The sequence below is a fragment of the Topomyia yanbarensis genome, chromosome 3, assembly GCF_030247195.1.
Source record: "Topomyia yanbarensis strain Yona2022 chromosome 3, ASM3024719v1, whole genome shotgun sequence".
Classification (NCBI taxonomy): domain Eukaryota; kingdom Metazoa; phylum Arthropoda; class Insecta; order Diptera; family Culicidae; genus Topomyia; species Topomyia yanbarensis.
The window spans coordinates 94,653,615-94,668,781 of record NC_080672.1 but is presented as its reverse complement, the minus strand read 5'-3'; the positions used below and the strand labels follow the sequence as shown (position 1 = coordinate 94,668,781).

The following is a 15,167-nucleotide window of genomic DNA, read 5'->3' as shown; positions in this document are numbered from 1 at the left end:
ACAACAGTAGTAAACTTGTCTTATTATATTTGTAGGTGTCCAAGGATCTGTTGACCGAAGCACAAAGTTTGGTATTTATCGAGATGGTACGCGACATCTTGCGGCAGCTGAAGGAGAATCCCAACCAGCTGCCGGTGGCATCGCAGTGCTGCCGACGGAACACCGAGAAGGTAAGAGTGGGTTTCATTTTCACACTTTCATTGGCTGATCAGGGGCTATGGGCCTACAACCACATAAACTGCCTTTGAATGATGCTTTTCGGTTCAGTGGTATACACAATCCGTGCCTGATGACTAATTTAATATGTTCGTTTTTGTTTTGATCGGTTTATGTTTGATAATTTCGACTAATTTTACCATATATTTTCGACGTTTCACAAACTTACATACACATACACACAGGTAAATCTGCGTAGTAAATTGAACATGCTTAAGATTCCTTTGAATTCGCAGGATATGCTGGCTCTGATGTTACATCAATAGGAAAGAATGAGAAGTGTCTTGCAATTGTTTGTTATTTTTGCTGTTGTTGCTGTGGCATTGCTTTCACATTGTATAGTTGGCTTTTAAACTTGATATTGTTTATGGGTAATGCTTACTATTTTTTGATCATCTCCGGGGCTCGTCGGGATTTGCAAACTATTAACAGTTCCCTTCAATTTCGGGGAATCAAGTTTTTCATTCCAATTTTTCAGTTTATCTACTAACAACACACATTCTTTCAACAATTTTAGTAACGATGCTCCTGAAGTTACTAAATGATATCAACATCTTTCTACTATTCGCGAATTTATGATCGTTGTCTCGACCGATGTCTCTCAAGGTGTACGTACAACGTTAAGTGATACCCCAATTTACCCAAATGTATACAGAGATACAGCAATAATGTTGAATTTGTACTCTGTATATTATACTATTCTGAAATCCAAGCTAGTACAAAAATCAGTATTAGACATTTTTCAATCAGTCTAGCATCTTGATGTCCTTTGCTATATCAAGAAGTCGACTCATGTTCCGAGTGTGCATGGCTATTTGTCACAGGAAACTAAGACTCCTCAGGTCCCCTTCAGCTTGGTCGATACTCTACCGCTATTTGGCATAAAGTCGTTTGGCATAAGATCATTTGACATAATGGATGTTTAGCATAACCGACATTTGGCATAATTTTGAGAAGTGTTCACTCTGCTGGTCATTTAGCATAACATACATTTTGCATAATTTTGAGAAGTGATCATTCTGCAGGATATTTGGCATAATGAACATAATTCTTTTTAGCTTCTGGAAAGCGGTCATTTGGCATAACTAAATGCTTTAGGGTAAGGTTAAAGCTGTTCCATAATTACCTAACATTGTTTATATTTCGAGTGAAAACATTTTATAACTGATTCGTTATTTATTAATTTGTAAAGAAGAATAAACTAATTAATTTTAAACCTTCAGCAGTAGCACGGATCAAAATTATGCCTCATGTCCTTCCCGAGCAAAGTCGAACATCAAAATTACAACAAGTAGAAATCATATTTTGATAATAGCATCAAATTGAAATCTTATTTTGCTATCAGTTTTAGATTTTTATATTTCTTTGGTGAAACATCAAATTGAATACATAGTTTGTTATCAAAAAATTTTTCAACATCTCAATGAGTTTTCAATTTACTCTCATTAATAGCAGAATTAGTTTTCTGTTTGATGTCATAGGACAATTTTGTTGCTCTCCATTTTGATATTTTAACCGTTAAAACGACCAAAACGACAACAACCTGAGTAATCATTTGCCGAACATCACAACATCAAGTTTAGTTTTCAATTTGTTGTCAGACTCTGCTCGGGTTACTTCTCGCACAATCTAAAATTATGTCTGCTTCCCTGCAGATAAAAAAATGGCCAATGACCTCCAGTGTGATCACTTTCCAAAATTATTCCAAATGTCCCGTATGCCAAATGTCTGTTATGCCAAATGACCCTCACTTCACACAAAAAATTAGAAGTTATATAATTATGGATGGTTCTCCGAAAAACTTGTAACTCGTGGGTCATACGCCGTCCCGACATTCCGTCTTACATTTGCACCCCATCGTAAAACACTTAGTACTCCACCAGAATAATCCAGGTTTCGAGGCCATAGAGAACAACCAGTCTAATGAGCCTATCGTTCAGTAGCGTACTTTGTTCGACCGAAGAGTTTTTCGAATCCCAGAGTATTGAGAACGACTATTTGTTGGAATACGTCTTCAAACATCTGATGTCATTATATGCGTTTACCCAAATACACGAACGTATCAACCACCTCGATATCTTCGCAATCAGTCGATATACTCGGGTGTAGGTGTTCTTTTCTCCAAACCTCATGCTCTCATGTATTTTGTCTGTGACGCATTTGTGACCAGTCCAATTCGCTTTACTTTAACTTTCAGCCGTAACTATCTCTCCACCATCGTCTCAGGATTACGTGTCACAGTATCGACGCTGTCGGCGAAGCCCAAAAGCGGAAGAGGCTTCTGGAAAATCACATCATGGCTAATCACTAAAAACACTCCTTGCTCTATTTTCCCCCTTCTTCCCCACGGAGATATTTCGGAGGGGCGGTCTGGGAGTCCCTTTGTGTCATCGTTGCACCTCTTGCTTCTGTTCTATTTAGGAACCTTAGTTTGTCTATGAAATGGCTCGACTTTTAAGCTTTGGTTTAACTCTCGACTCTTCTCTTTCTTCTTGTCTCCATCTATTACATCGCCATTTAAGTCTTGTCCCAATGAGCTGTTTAGCTCCTGTTATTATGAGTCATTCAGCTCCTAACTTTATTCCCCGTCGGTAAAATCACCTTATACCCGCTTCCTTGAGTCATTTAGCTCTCGGCTTTATCGAGATCTACTCGGATACGTTCCGGCGGTGAACTACCCTCCTCCGACTAAGAGTTGCCTGGCAGCGGAATTTCTCTCGGTAGCGATGTCTGTGAGCCAATTAGCTCCCATTTTTGTCACGAAATAGTCGAGTAGTCTAGTCTACTGTACATTCCCTGAAGGTAGATTTTACCTACACCGATGCTCGTTTTTGTGAGCCATTCAGCTCCCCACTTCGTCCCGACCTTCTTCATCTAGTCCTTGGCGGTGGACCTAGCCTACGCAACGGGTCAGTGTAGCTTCCGGTTCACCAACGATCCTCTGCTATTCGACGCAACCTATTCGCTCTAATCCCCGGCGGTGGATCTAGCCTACTCACAAGTTACCAGGTAGGGTGTCGAGGTCGGTCCGGCGATTCCGCTGAAGCCGGTGCTATATCGCGTACTACTCAACTGGTCCCCGGTGGTGGACCTAGTCTACACCGACGGAGAATTCGCTGGCGGCGGAATTTCTCCCGAAACTCGATTTGTGTTTTCACGGCGGCTTTGTAGCCGAAAGCGCTACTTTGTTTGTCCCTTCGCCACATTCTCTTCAGCTCGGAGGGCACACTCGTAACTACTCTGTTGACAGCATCCTAGATATGCTCGTTGTGGCACATCTCTTCGGAGATATTGTCAACTGTGACACCAGGCATAGCCCTTCGAACCTAGGTCATTCGAAGGCCACGTGTTCCGGTGTCTCGTGTACGTCCCCACACACTCCGGACAAAGGGGTGACAAAGCATGTCTAATTCGATGCAGGTACATCAGGTAGCATCCGTGCCCGGACCAAAACTGCGTCCAATGAAAGTTCCTCTCGCCATACTTCCTATCCACCCACATCGGCATATTTGAGATGAGTCGGTGGGCTTACCTTCCTTTCTCTGTATTATCCCACTCTTGCTGTCACTCGGCGAAATGCGCTTGTCAACTTCGTCCGGTTCCGTATTGAGTTCAGCACAGCAGCCAAGGCCGATACGCCATACCTCAGTATTGAGGATGAAACACCCCTCAGAAGACGTCTCATGCTACATCTTGCTCATCCGATGTTCAGCATGGTCCTTGCCAATACGTTAGTTGTCCTCGCAGCGCTCTCGCATACATAGTCGACATGATTGTTGTAATTTATTCGATCGTCGACTATCGCATCCAGGTGCCTCAGCGCACGCTTTGATGGAATTGAATCCGCCGACCTGGGATATTCCTGCCGTGACCCTAATTGACCTCGATGTTCGTCTTGTAGACCAGTAATTGGTTCTGGAAGTAACTTTTCAGAACTTTGCACAAATAGTCCCGCACCCGCAATCTGTGCAGCGCACGGCGAAAGCGACCCAGCTGCCGCTGTTGAACGCGTCCTTCACGTCGATCGTAACCACGTCACAGTAGCGATTACTCCTTCTCTTTTGCTTCAATGCTTTCTTCGCACTCGCGATCCCGAGCAAATACTCATGGGTTCAAAACCACATAGCCCATTGAAAAGACCTTAACCATGGTCCGTGCCAAAATTCACAACCATCAAGACACCATCAAATGGTCTCAATAACTCATAAATACACCAACATATGGTATTTTATATGGGATCTACCGGACCAGGGTGATTGGTGTTTTCATGGGTTGAACCCATTTCAAACACCCATGTCAAACCCCATCAGCATGGGGCTATTATAGGCTTTTCGTTTGCTCGGGATGACTGTGCGGATGGCGTTCGTCGTCGATATCCTTTTCTGGAACCCGAATTGCCTCTCCGACTCACTTTCAGCGTAGGTCGTCAACCTGTTGAAGATGACCCTTTCCAGAAGTTTACCAAGAGTATCCAGCAGGTACTATCCTCAATCTTCTGTTGGCTTCTCTGGTTTTGGCAGCACCACCAGCTTCTGGATCTTCCATCTATCTGGGAAGTAGCTTTCGTCCAGGCATTTCTGTAGAACTATCCTAAACATGTTCGGAAACGCCATGATTCTTCAGTGCCAGCTTGGGGATGACCGCCTGGACCGGAAGCTTTCATCGCTTTCAGCCCTTTCGCCACTATAAGAAACTCCTCGTGGGAGACTCGATTGTCACCAGCATTTCCACCGTTTGCATTAACGTATGGTGTAGGCGGCCATGCTATTGCGTCAGGCTTCGGGAAAAGACCCTCCACGATAATTTTCAATTCGTCAGCGCACATTTCAGCTGGCATCGGTGGACCCTTGATCTTGGCTATCACGACATGGTTAGCGTCTACTTCTCAGCGCAGCTCCTTGTAGCAGGTGGACTGACTAAGCACTATCTCGCGTTGAAAAGCGGCCCTAGCCGCCCGGAGCCTTAGGGTCATGTTTCTGCTGTCCTCTAAGCCAGTTGCTGTAGGCGTCTACGCAAGTATCTGGCTAGTGCAAATTTTAGTGATCGCTTCGTGGGTTACCTTAGCGTCTTGTTGGTTTGTCGCCGTTCGTATGACGGTATGGTGTCCCTGGGCTGCTGTTGTTGCGGTTGCGTTTGCTGTTGCACTTGGTCGCTTTGCTGAGTCAGCGACCTCGCTAGTCCACCTTTGGCGAATGAGTTTATCACACTTGCTCCGTTAGAATTTTTATTACTTTTGTTGTATTTGTCTTCTTCCATGCTTTTTAGGTCTCAACTCCAAGCCGTTATCTACACCCGCAGTAAGTGCTAGCCTCTATATGATTCCATAATTACCTTTGCAAACCGGGAGGTCGCATGCGAGGATCGACGCGGTCCTTCATGGGATACCGCGTTTAGAACCGGATCGGCGCTGGTCGGGAACAATCAACTACTAGCATACTGCCACCGGTTAAGGTGCCGGGCTTCGAAAGTACTTGGAGACTTACCAAAGTTTTAACGGGACAGGGGGTAACCAGTACCATTGGCCCACTCGTCGTTTCGGGAATGTGTCACCCATCCTTGGCAGGGTAGTGAAATGGCAAGGCTGGCAGTTGTCGGTCCTTGATTCAATTTCGATGAAATCCGCACTTGCATCCGTGTTATGCCAAAATTAGGATCTTACTGGTATCGATTCTAATGTATCAGTTGGTGTTCCAGTTGGGTTATGAAACTTTATGCTAAAATCTTGGATAAAATCTTAGCGGAAGCGGCACCGACTCACTTTGACGGAGCTGCTTTTAGATATATATGGCTTTTATAGAGGTTTAGCAAAACCCAACATTGCCTTACCTCACCATACCCTAGCAAGACTCCCCAACTCGCAGTAGGTCCAGAGGGGTCGTTAAGCCCCTGAACATTTGTCCTGAACTCCTGTCCTTGCCACCCCCAAAATCAGTTGCTGTTTGGCGTTCAAGCAAGTGTTTAGCCAGTGCTAATTTTAGTGCTAGGTTGAATTTCTTGTCTAACTGGTCCCAACTTGGTGCTAGTTAATAATAAGATGAATTCGTAACACAATTTCGACTTTTTCGAAACTCATGGTTCTCCGCCTTGATTAGGGAATAAAGTAAGCTTACATTGCTTTATAGCTCTGCAGTTGATCCTTTGTGTAATGATGATAGTTCAGACCTAGTCCCAAACATAGGATTTCAGCGACACTTAGCAAGTCAGTATGGACTTCTTTAGATTCATTGTGTGGTTCTTGAATATAAGAAATGGTGCAAATTTTTATAGCAGCAAAAGTGCTCCTCGAATAATCACACTTGATCATCCGCGAAATTTGTAAACTTTGAATTATTCTTCATGCAACATAACACACGCACACGTGACTAATACACTCAAACGTTATTTTTCTTCTGTTGTTTTTTTTCTGCTAATTCTTCCACTTTTCTTGCTTGCATTTTAACTCACTGTGTAAAACAGAACGACTGGTTTCGTTCAATTACGTGCGTTAATCCAATAGACATATGTACATTTCCTCTTGTTGACATCGCCCCCCCCCTCCAGAAATCATGCACCGCAATCGGGTGTAGTAAATGTTTTGTATACCTTCCTACATTGTACTATGCCACATGCTCATACGTTGGCTCACACACTTTCCAAATCTTTCTCTATTTCTTTCTTCCTATGTATATTTTGGTACTACAGGTGCGCCACGCGTCTCTAACACGTCAGCGTTCGAACTTTAAAACACACCAGAGACATAGATCAGTAAGTTTACCATGGACAGACTATTCTTTTTCCTACCATTCTTTACTTGTGATATTGCTCCGTTTGGTTTCTGATTTTCTCGTTACTTGGTTTGTTTTCACGTTGACTACTAAATGAAAATAGTTTGTCTTTTTCGTTATCTCCAGAATTTTAGTCTTTGTTTTACACTTCCACCGAAATTAGCTAGCCACTGGAATTATGCGTTTAAGAACAATAACAATGCTGATACGGTTTTAGCCGTCGCTTATCATTTGTCTATTGTTTCTGTGTTGGTTTTGCTTGCTATTTCTTTGCACTGTTTGCTGCTCTTTCTTTACGTTAGGTTGCTTGTTTCATTTTAGCGTGAAATGTGTTAGTACTCATATGTTATCTACTATCCTCATAAGATTGCTTTAGGAACGTTAATTATTTATGAAAAGTTTTGTTGTCTTCATGAAATATACGCAATTAGGATAGTAATTTGAGATTCAAAGAAATTTAAGCACAAACGGGATGTGCCTTAGCATTAAGACCGAAAATGTTATTTCCAAAAAATCACCCCGATCCTCTGGGTACCCACTAGAGCAGTCGAGGTGCATAAGTGAGTTTAAGTTAACCACGATAATGTGGGGTATGCAACCGAATGACAATCTTGCAAGATTCCAGAAAAACAAAACGGGAAAAGCCAGAGATAAAGTCTAGCATTCTCACTTTTCCATCTGCGATTCCGGAGATACTCCGCACACGACATGAGTGTGATCGTTCAGAGCAGCACGTTTGGCAGAGAGGTAAGAAATCTTGTAACACACTTTGAAGCGGCGAATCCCAACACTCATCTCTCTAATCCAATATTACTAGCAGAGTTGGTAGGTATGTTAGCATCGAGCCTGCGTCTTGATTGGGGATGGTACCCTCAGCGGAGGTTTCGTCAAAGATGTTCGTTATGCCTCATCCATTAAAATGGCCGTTTGCCAAGTAAATTGGAGAACGGACTGTGGTGTACCAGATTTCAACGCATAACGTGGATCAAAAAAGGAAAACCAATATTGAATCAGTCTCAATGAAAGAAAATACCATAAGCATAAAATTAGCTTCGACATGTTTTTGAAGTACAATGTCTCAGAACACGTTAAGTTCGTGGAGCAGAACGAAATGTGTAGGCGTTGTCTTACCAACCATGGTAAATGGCCTTATAAAACAAAACATCGATGATAATTCTGATTCGACACTGGTATCAGAGGAACTGGCGGATGAGATCAATCTGCAAGGAATTGAGAATCCACTCTGTCTACAAAGGACTAGCAACGACCAGCAAAAAGTCGTCTTCGAAGAATGTACAGTTGAGTACTTCGGCGGTTAACGAAAAGGAAATAACGAAGCAACTTCCGTATCTGTAAGGTTCTCCAGTACAAAATTATACCGAGACAATCAATCTGTAGTAATATAGACGCAACTAGAATATGGAGTATCTTTGAAGGTCGACGTGAATTTGCTGAAAATGAGCGAGTTATAACTGCAGTTGTAATGGACATCAAAAATTAAATGAAATGGTGAAAGAGTTTTTTATGATAGAAAATCTTGGAGTTAATGTATGTGATATACTCGATTGGGAAGATATACCTGCTCGAAGCATACTCCTCGAAACAACAAGGTGGACGGAAACCAGTAGATTTGAAACAGAATTACACTGGAAAACCGATTAGGTCAAGATTTCTAACACCTATTGACGATGGCAGAGCATCAGTAAAATGCTTAGACCGTCGACTTAAAACATATCTGGAACTGAAGAAGGTAGTTGCTGAGCAGATAGTTTAGTATTAAGAACAAGATTACACTCGTAAAGTGCCGCAGCAAGAGCTATGCTACTGCAATTCTCACCGAGGCAGTTACCTACCTTACATTCGAAACCCTAGAAAGCTGCTAAGATCCATGTCTTCTGGGATGCTGAGGCGTATGCTACACATGATCGCATATTTGTCCCGTTTTCTGTGGGATTTCCTATCTTTATGAGAATCAGGAATCAGAATATATTGGCTCAAATGGCACGTTCCCCGTACATAGTCGGGGATTTGTGCCTTGCCGTGTGTTTTCATCATTTCCTGAGTGGAAGGAAAGGACAAGGAGGTGTGGGGAAGTAAAATTGGAAGGGTGGGAAAAATAACAGCACAAAACAAAAATAAACAACAGGTAAGTTAAACTCACAAGTAATTCAACTTTCCTGCGAATAAGCCTAAAGATCTTTACCACATTGGATAAGAAACTTTAGTATGTCTGAGTTTCAGTCGACCAAACATGGTTTCGTCTATATAAGGACGGCTGAACACTCGAAATCGCAATTGCGCTACCGCTGGACAGTTGTATATCAGATGATATGAGGTTCCGTAGTCGGATTCACAAAGATCACATGAAAAAGACTCAGCGCGCTGCATAGTTGCCATGTGATAATTGAGTTTGCAGAGGCCGGTTAAAGCCCTGGTCAGCATGCCGCAGTGGAGCTTCGAAAAATGTAAGAGATTTTTCGAAACCACTGGGCATGGTTGTTCTAGAAACGCCTTTGTTTGGCGACACGTTTGTAGATTTCTCCAATAATTGCGGTGCTCGGACGAAGCCCAGGACCGTATTTTTCCCTTATCCAACTTGTCGAAATTGGCAGCGCGGGCTCAGGACCAACGAAGTCAATCGCTGAACCTGCCCTGGCCAATTCGTCAGCCCATTCATTTCCAGTAATACCGCAAAGTCCGGGCACCCAGACAAGGTAGATAGTGTTGACAATGCTTAGTTCTTCGATTTGGGTTCGGCACGCGACCACTAGCTTGGACCGGGATTTGTCTGAGCTAATGGCCTTGATTGCAGCCTGACTATCGGAGCAGAAGTTTATAACTCTGCCGGACAAACTCAGTTGAATGGCCGATTGCACCCCGCACATAATCGCAAAGATTTCTGCTTGGAATACAGTACAGTATCTACCTAGTGAATGAGATTGTTCCAATCTCATTTCACGACAGTAGACACCAGCACCAGCACGTCCCTCCGTCAGAGAACCGTCAGTGTAACAAACCACTTGCATTTGTTGTTGTCTTTCCATAAAGCCAGACAACCACTCCTCTCGAGAGGGAATCTTCACATGGAATGTCCTGTAAGGAAAACTACAAGTGAGTGTAATATCGCTGGGAGCAAGAATATCTTCACCCCATGTAACCATTTGTGATCACAATCGTGTATGACTGGTAACAAGATCAACATGATTACTGTTCCAAAGCCCAGTAACCTGCAGTCTGTATGCACATGATAGTGCTTCTTGTTTTAAGTGTATGTGTAATGGTTTGATATTTAGAAGTGCCTCAAGAGCAGCAGTCGGAGTCGTGGTGAAAGCACCAGTCAACGCCATGATCGCCATTCTTTGCAGATGGTTTAGCTTTGACTGGACTGTCACCACCTCTCCACCCTGCCACCACACAAGGCATCCGTATGACAGTATTGGACGTACAATTGTCGTGTAAATCCAATAGATGTATTTAGGTTTGAGACCCCAGGTCTTTCCAAAAGTTCGTCTGCACTGCCCGAAGGCCATGCACGCTTTCTTGTCTCTGAACTCAATGTAAGCAGACCAATTCAGTTTGGAATCCAATATAACTCCAACGTATTTGACTTGATCTGCACACAGTAGCTCAGAATCAAAGAACTGCAAGGGACGAACCCCGGTTGTTATTCGCTTCTTCGTGAAAAGAACCATTGAAGTTTTGCTTGGGTTAACTGATAGTTTAACTTGTCGACACCACTGTTCGACAGCTCTTAATGCCTGTTGCATTAAGTCAAAGATTGTTCCGATGCAAAATTCAGTAATTAGTATTTGGTAATCGTCAGCAATCCCGTAGGTTGGAAATCCAAGCTCATTGAGTTTCTTCAACAAGCCGTCAGCTACTAAATTCCATAACAAAGGTGACAGAACGCCACCCTGAGGACAACCGCAAATACTCAACTTCCGTATCTCAGCCTGTCGCAGTGACGAGCAAAGTATGCGGTTGCTAAGCATTGCGTTTATCCAACCTGAGATACATGCCAGTATCCCATGACCGCGCGTCGCTTACAGAATAGACTGGAAGGACACATTGTCAAAAGCACCCTCAATATCTAGGAATACACCCAAGCTAGATTGCTTGAGCGAGAAGGCTTTCTCAATGTTGTAAACAACATCGTGAAGCAGAGTGATCGTGGATTTCCCACACTGATATGCATGTTGCATTTTGTGCAGTGGATATTCAACTAAACTAACGTTCCTGATGTGATGATCGATTATCCGTTCCAAAGCTTTCAGAAGAAAAGAACTTAAGCTGATAGGCCTAAAACTCTTGGCTTCTTCATAGTTTGAGCGCCCCCCTTTGGGAATAAATCTAACAGTTATTTCTCGCCATGCTTTCGGGATATACCCGGTAGCAAGACTGGAAAACAAAATCTTTTTCAAGACATGTTTAAGAATATTAAATCCCTTTTGCAGTAGCACGGGAAGTATTCCATCTTTTCCGGGTGATTTGTATGGAGCAAAGCTGTCAACTGCCCACTTGACCGATTCAGTGGAAACCAATGTGCGTGCTAACGTCCACGAGTCCGAATCACCAGAATGAGATCTGTGAACATTGTTCAACTTCGGATCGATACAACCTGGAAAGTGTGTGTCGAAGAGACAATTAAGAACATCTTTTTCGTACGTCACATAAACACCATCTCTGGTTTTTAAGGAGTTCATCTGATAATCATTCGATTTGGAGAGAATTTTATTTAATCTGCTAGCCTCGTTCAGACTAGAGACCTTAGTGCATAGGCTCTGCCAGCCAGCCCGTTCTGTAGATCTAAGACATTTCTTATATGCACTACGAGCTGACCTGAAAGCCCTGGAGTCATCACGCTGACGCCGGTTCCAAGCTCTTCTCATAACTTTCTTCATTCTTTCAAGCTCAGCCCTCCACCAAGGGGATCCCCTAGTCGATTTAACAGTACGAAGTGGACAAGCTTCTTCGTAGGATGCTAATATGAATGAGTTTGTCGTATCTACGACGTCATCTAAGTCGTCTAGTTGACTAATTGTTGGAAAATATCCATGAAATTTAGTCGCCAAGTTTTCCAAAAAGAGGTCCCAGTTTGTAGATTTAGGATTACGATATGTTACCACATTGAAGGTGACATCAAAATGATCGAAAAATATATATTTATGATCGGATAGAGACGGTTCAGATTCATTTGGAACCTGCCAATTTTCCAGCTCATGCAAAATTCTATCAGAGCAAAGTGTTATGTCTAACACCTCCTCCCTCCCAGATCTCGCAAAAGTTGGTCGGTTTCCCACATTCAGAATATGGAGATTTGTACTACTTATGTACTCCATCAGTTCAGAGCCTCTCAGATTGATGTCTGAGCTGCCCCAAATGATGTGATGAGCATTCGCATCACTGCTGATAATGAGCGGAAGCCCATTTCTGCTACAATATGATACAACGCTTTTGAAATCATCAGAAGGAGATGACTCGTTATGCGGTAGATATGCTGAACAATATATACATTTTTTGTCTACGTTTCCGACAGTCAGTGTAACTGTGACAACACAGATATCGCGAGTTGTGAGCTCCGATATGAGACACGCGTCAATAGCCTCATTTGCAAGAATGCAAGCACGAGGCATTTCACGTGGGTTAGTCATGCCTGCCTTGTTGTAAGCAATGAAGGCAGTGTTAAGTAACTTTCCAAAATAGAAGTTTCCTTTATGGAAATACGGTTCTTGAACCAATGCTATGGAAACTTTACCTTCCTGCATGAGTCGAGATAATTTCATAGTTGCTGTACGTTTATGATGGAGATTGATTTGTGCTATTCTAACCATTGTTGATTATAGAACTGTACCTACATTTCATTTCCAACATAAATTGCACAACAACTAGAGGACACCAAGCGAGTTGGGATGTTAACGCATATAGCGAGCCATATCAGGTTTAAATGGGACACGATCAGTAAGGGCAAAACCCAAAATGCTCCGTGCGCGACTGGCATATTTTAGACCCTCCAATCATTAAGTCCTCGGCACGGAACTACACCTTGACTTAGGGTCTCCTACTTTCCTTTTCCTACTTCGGCAAAATTAAGTGGATCATCGGTGAAAAAACTTCGGTGTGTAGAGTGAACGTTCCGCTGTGTAATGCAGCATACTTGGGAGTTCGCCCAACTCTTCCCAGGCACCGTTCGCCATTGAGAATGTTTTAAACCCCCTCAACAATTTTAACCATAGCACGGATCGCATGACACTATGGAATTGGGGTTCCCTGTTTGGTGGAGTTTACCACTGAAACAGGTAGTCCGTAGTGTAATTCTTAGCCGGTTGAAACAACCACTACCGAAACTACACGGCTTATCTAGGCGGTTCGGAGAAAGAAGCTGACATTAAAGGACAACTTCCATAGATGGCCGAACAGCCAACTGTCCGTTTAGAGACGGAATCGTCTCCCGAACAAGAACTTGTGAAACTTTGTTACAGTATAGAGTATCGCACATCCTTCGGGATCTGGCTGAGAATATCGTTGTTCTCTAGCAGCTTTGAGTGCCCGAGATGCATGCTGGATAACCTTGGTCTTACCGTCGGAGAAACTTATGGCTTATTGTCGCTCCAATTCCAATACTTCTGCAGATACTATCATCTGCATATTTGGGTCATAATGGTTTAGCAAAAGATCAGAGGACAGAATCAATTTGAACTTATCGAACGCCTGCTAACATTTTGGAGTTCACTTGAACAACGAACTGGTTTTGAGCAATTCGTTCAGTGGATGTCGAAGAGTCCCCATGTTCGGAACGAGCTCCCCGTAATAACTTATAGCACCGAGGAAGGAACGAATGCCAGAGAGGTTCTTTGGAGGTGACATGTTTCTAATGGCTTCAACTTTCGCTAGGTCTGGACGCAAGCCATGACGGTCCAGTAGGAGACCTAAATACAGGATCGGCTCTAGAGCAAACGAAATCGTTTCTAGGCGTATGGTGGAACTGTAGTCTTGAATTCGCTTGCAGATTATGTTGGTGCCCCGTCATTGCCTCCGACGATTACATCGCCCAGATAATTCGAAGTACCCGGAAGCCCTACTAAAATGGTGTCGATTAGCCGCTAAAATGCTTTTGATGCAGCTTTCCACCAGGCGGTAACCTGTAGTATCGATACAGGTCGATGGGTGTTGATTGTCAGCATATTTCGACAACTACTTTCATTTGTAGAAATTTGGAGAAAAATTCCTGCGGGAGCATGTATTGGTGTGATTGATACCAGTGAAATGATCTCCACAAATGCGTATACTGCCAGTTCGCCTTCCTAACGACGACTGTTGGAGTCGTCCACCCTGAGTAGTCCACTGCGGAAATAAGCTTCAATCATCCTAAACGATCGAGTTCCTGATCAACTGTCGCTAGCATGGCGTAGAATACTGGCCTTCGCGGCCGATTAACAAGCCGATATGCTTCTTGTAGTGCTAACGTGACTTTGGTCTTTGAACACAGTCACAATACGCGGCAGAATAGCTAGAGGTACGCTTCCTGTAAAGAGTTGGCATCGACCGGAACTTTGCGGACATCGATGAACAAGATTTGTTGAATTTGTCGATGAAACCGTTTCTCAGAACATTGTGACGGCGCCGGCGGTTGAGTAGTAAGCGTGACCGCCATTCATTCCAGTTGGGCTGGGTTCAATTCCAGCCGAGAACGTTGAGATTTCTCTGAGGTGAAAAAATCTGTGGTCACGTCTTCCTTCGGAAAGGAAGTAAAGCCGTTTGTCCCCGGTCCATGAGTTGATGGATCGATATCTAGTTTAGATAGTGGAGTCACCCCTCTGGCGTCGGTAAAGAAAAAGTAGAATCTAACTTCTATACTTATTAACTAATATCCTCCTCCCGTAACACTTGTGGAGTGCGCAATAGTATATACGGCCTCCAGCAAAAGCAAGTATCGGACTAACCATTCCTTCCGCGATATACGTTCGGGCCTGACCGGCGCCGGTATTGATTACCAGAAGTTGCAGATTAAAAGATGTTTCGCTACTCCCAAGCATAATTATCTACTTATTCCCTGTGGAACTTGAGCTAGTTCAGATCGATAACGGAGTAGCAGCCAGGGGTGGTCACACAAGCTCAAGCTCAAGAAACCGATTCCCAGAACATTTGAGTGCACGACGTTGTGAAATTTAGGCAAAATCCCCTTAGAGC

General features: G+C 43.4%; 1 protein-coding gene across 11 annotated transcripts in view; it reads left to right on the top strand.

Moving 5' to 3' along the window:
* Nucleotides 1–15,167, top strand: part of LOC131689490 (uncharacterized) — a 141,193-nt gene that overhangs the window by 107,373 nt on the left and 18,653 nt on the right. For 10 of the 11 annotated variants that reach the window (XM_058974602.1, XM_058974608.1, XM_058974607.1 and 7 more), the window contains 2 exons: nucleotides 36–170; nucleotides 6,898–6,960. In XM_058974602.1, the coding sequence (XP_058830585.1) occupies nucleotides 36–170; nucleotides 6,898–6,960 (198 nt within the window). The remainder of the gene's footprint in view (nucleotides 1–35; nucleotides 171–6,897; nucleotides 6,961–15,167) is intronic. The other variant, XM_058974609.1, reaches the window with a different exon arrangement.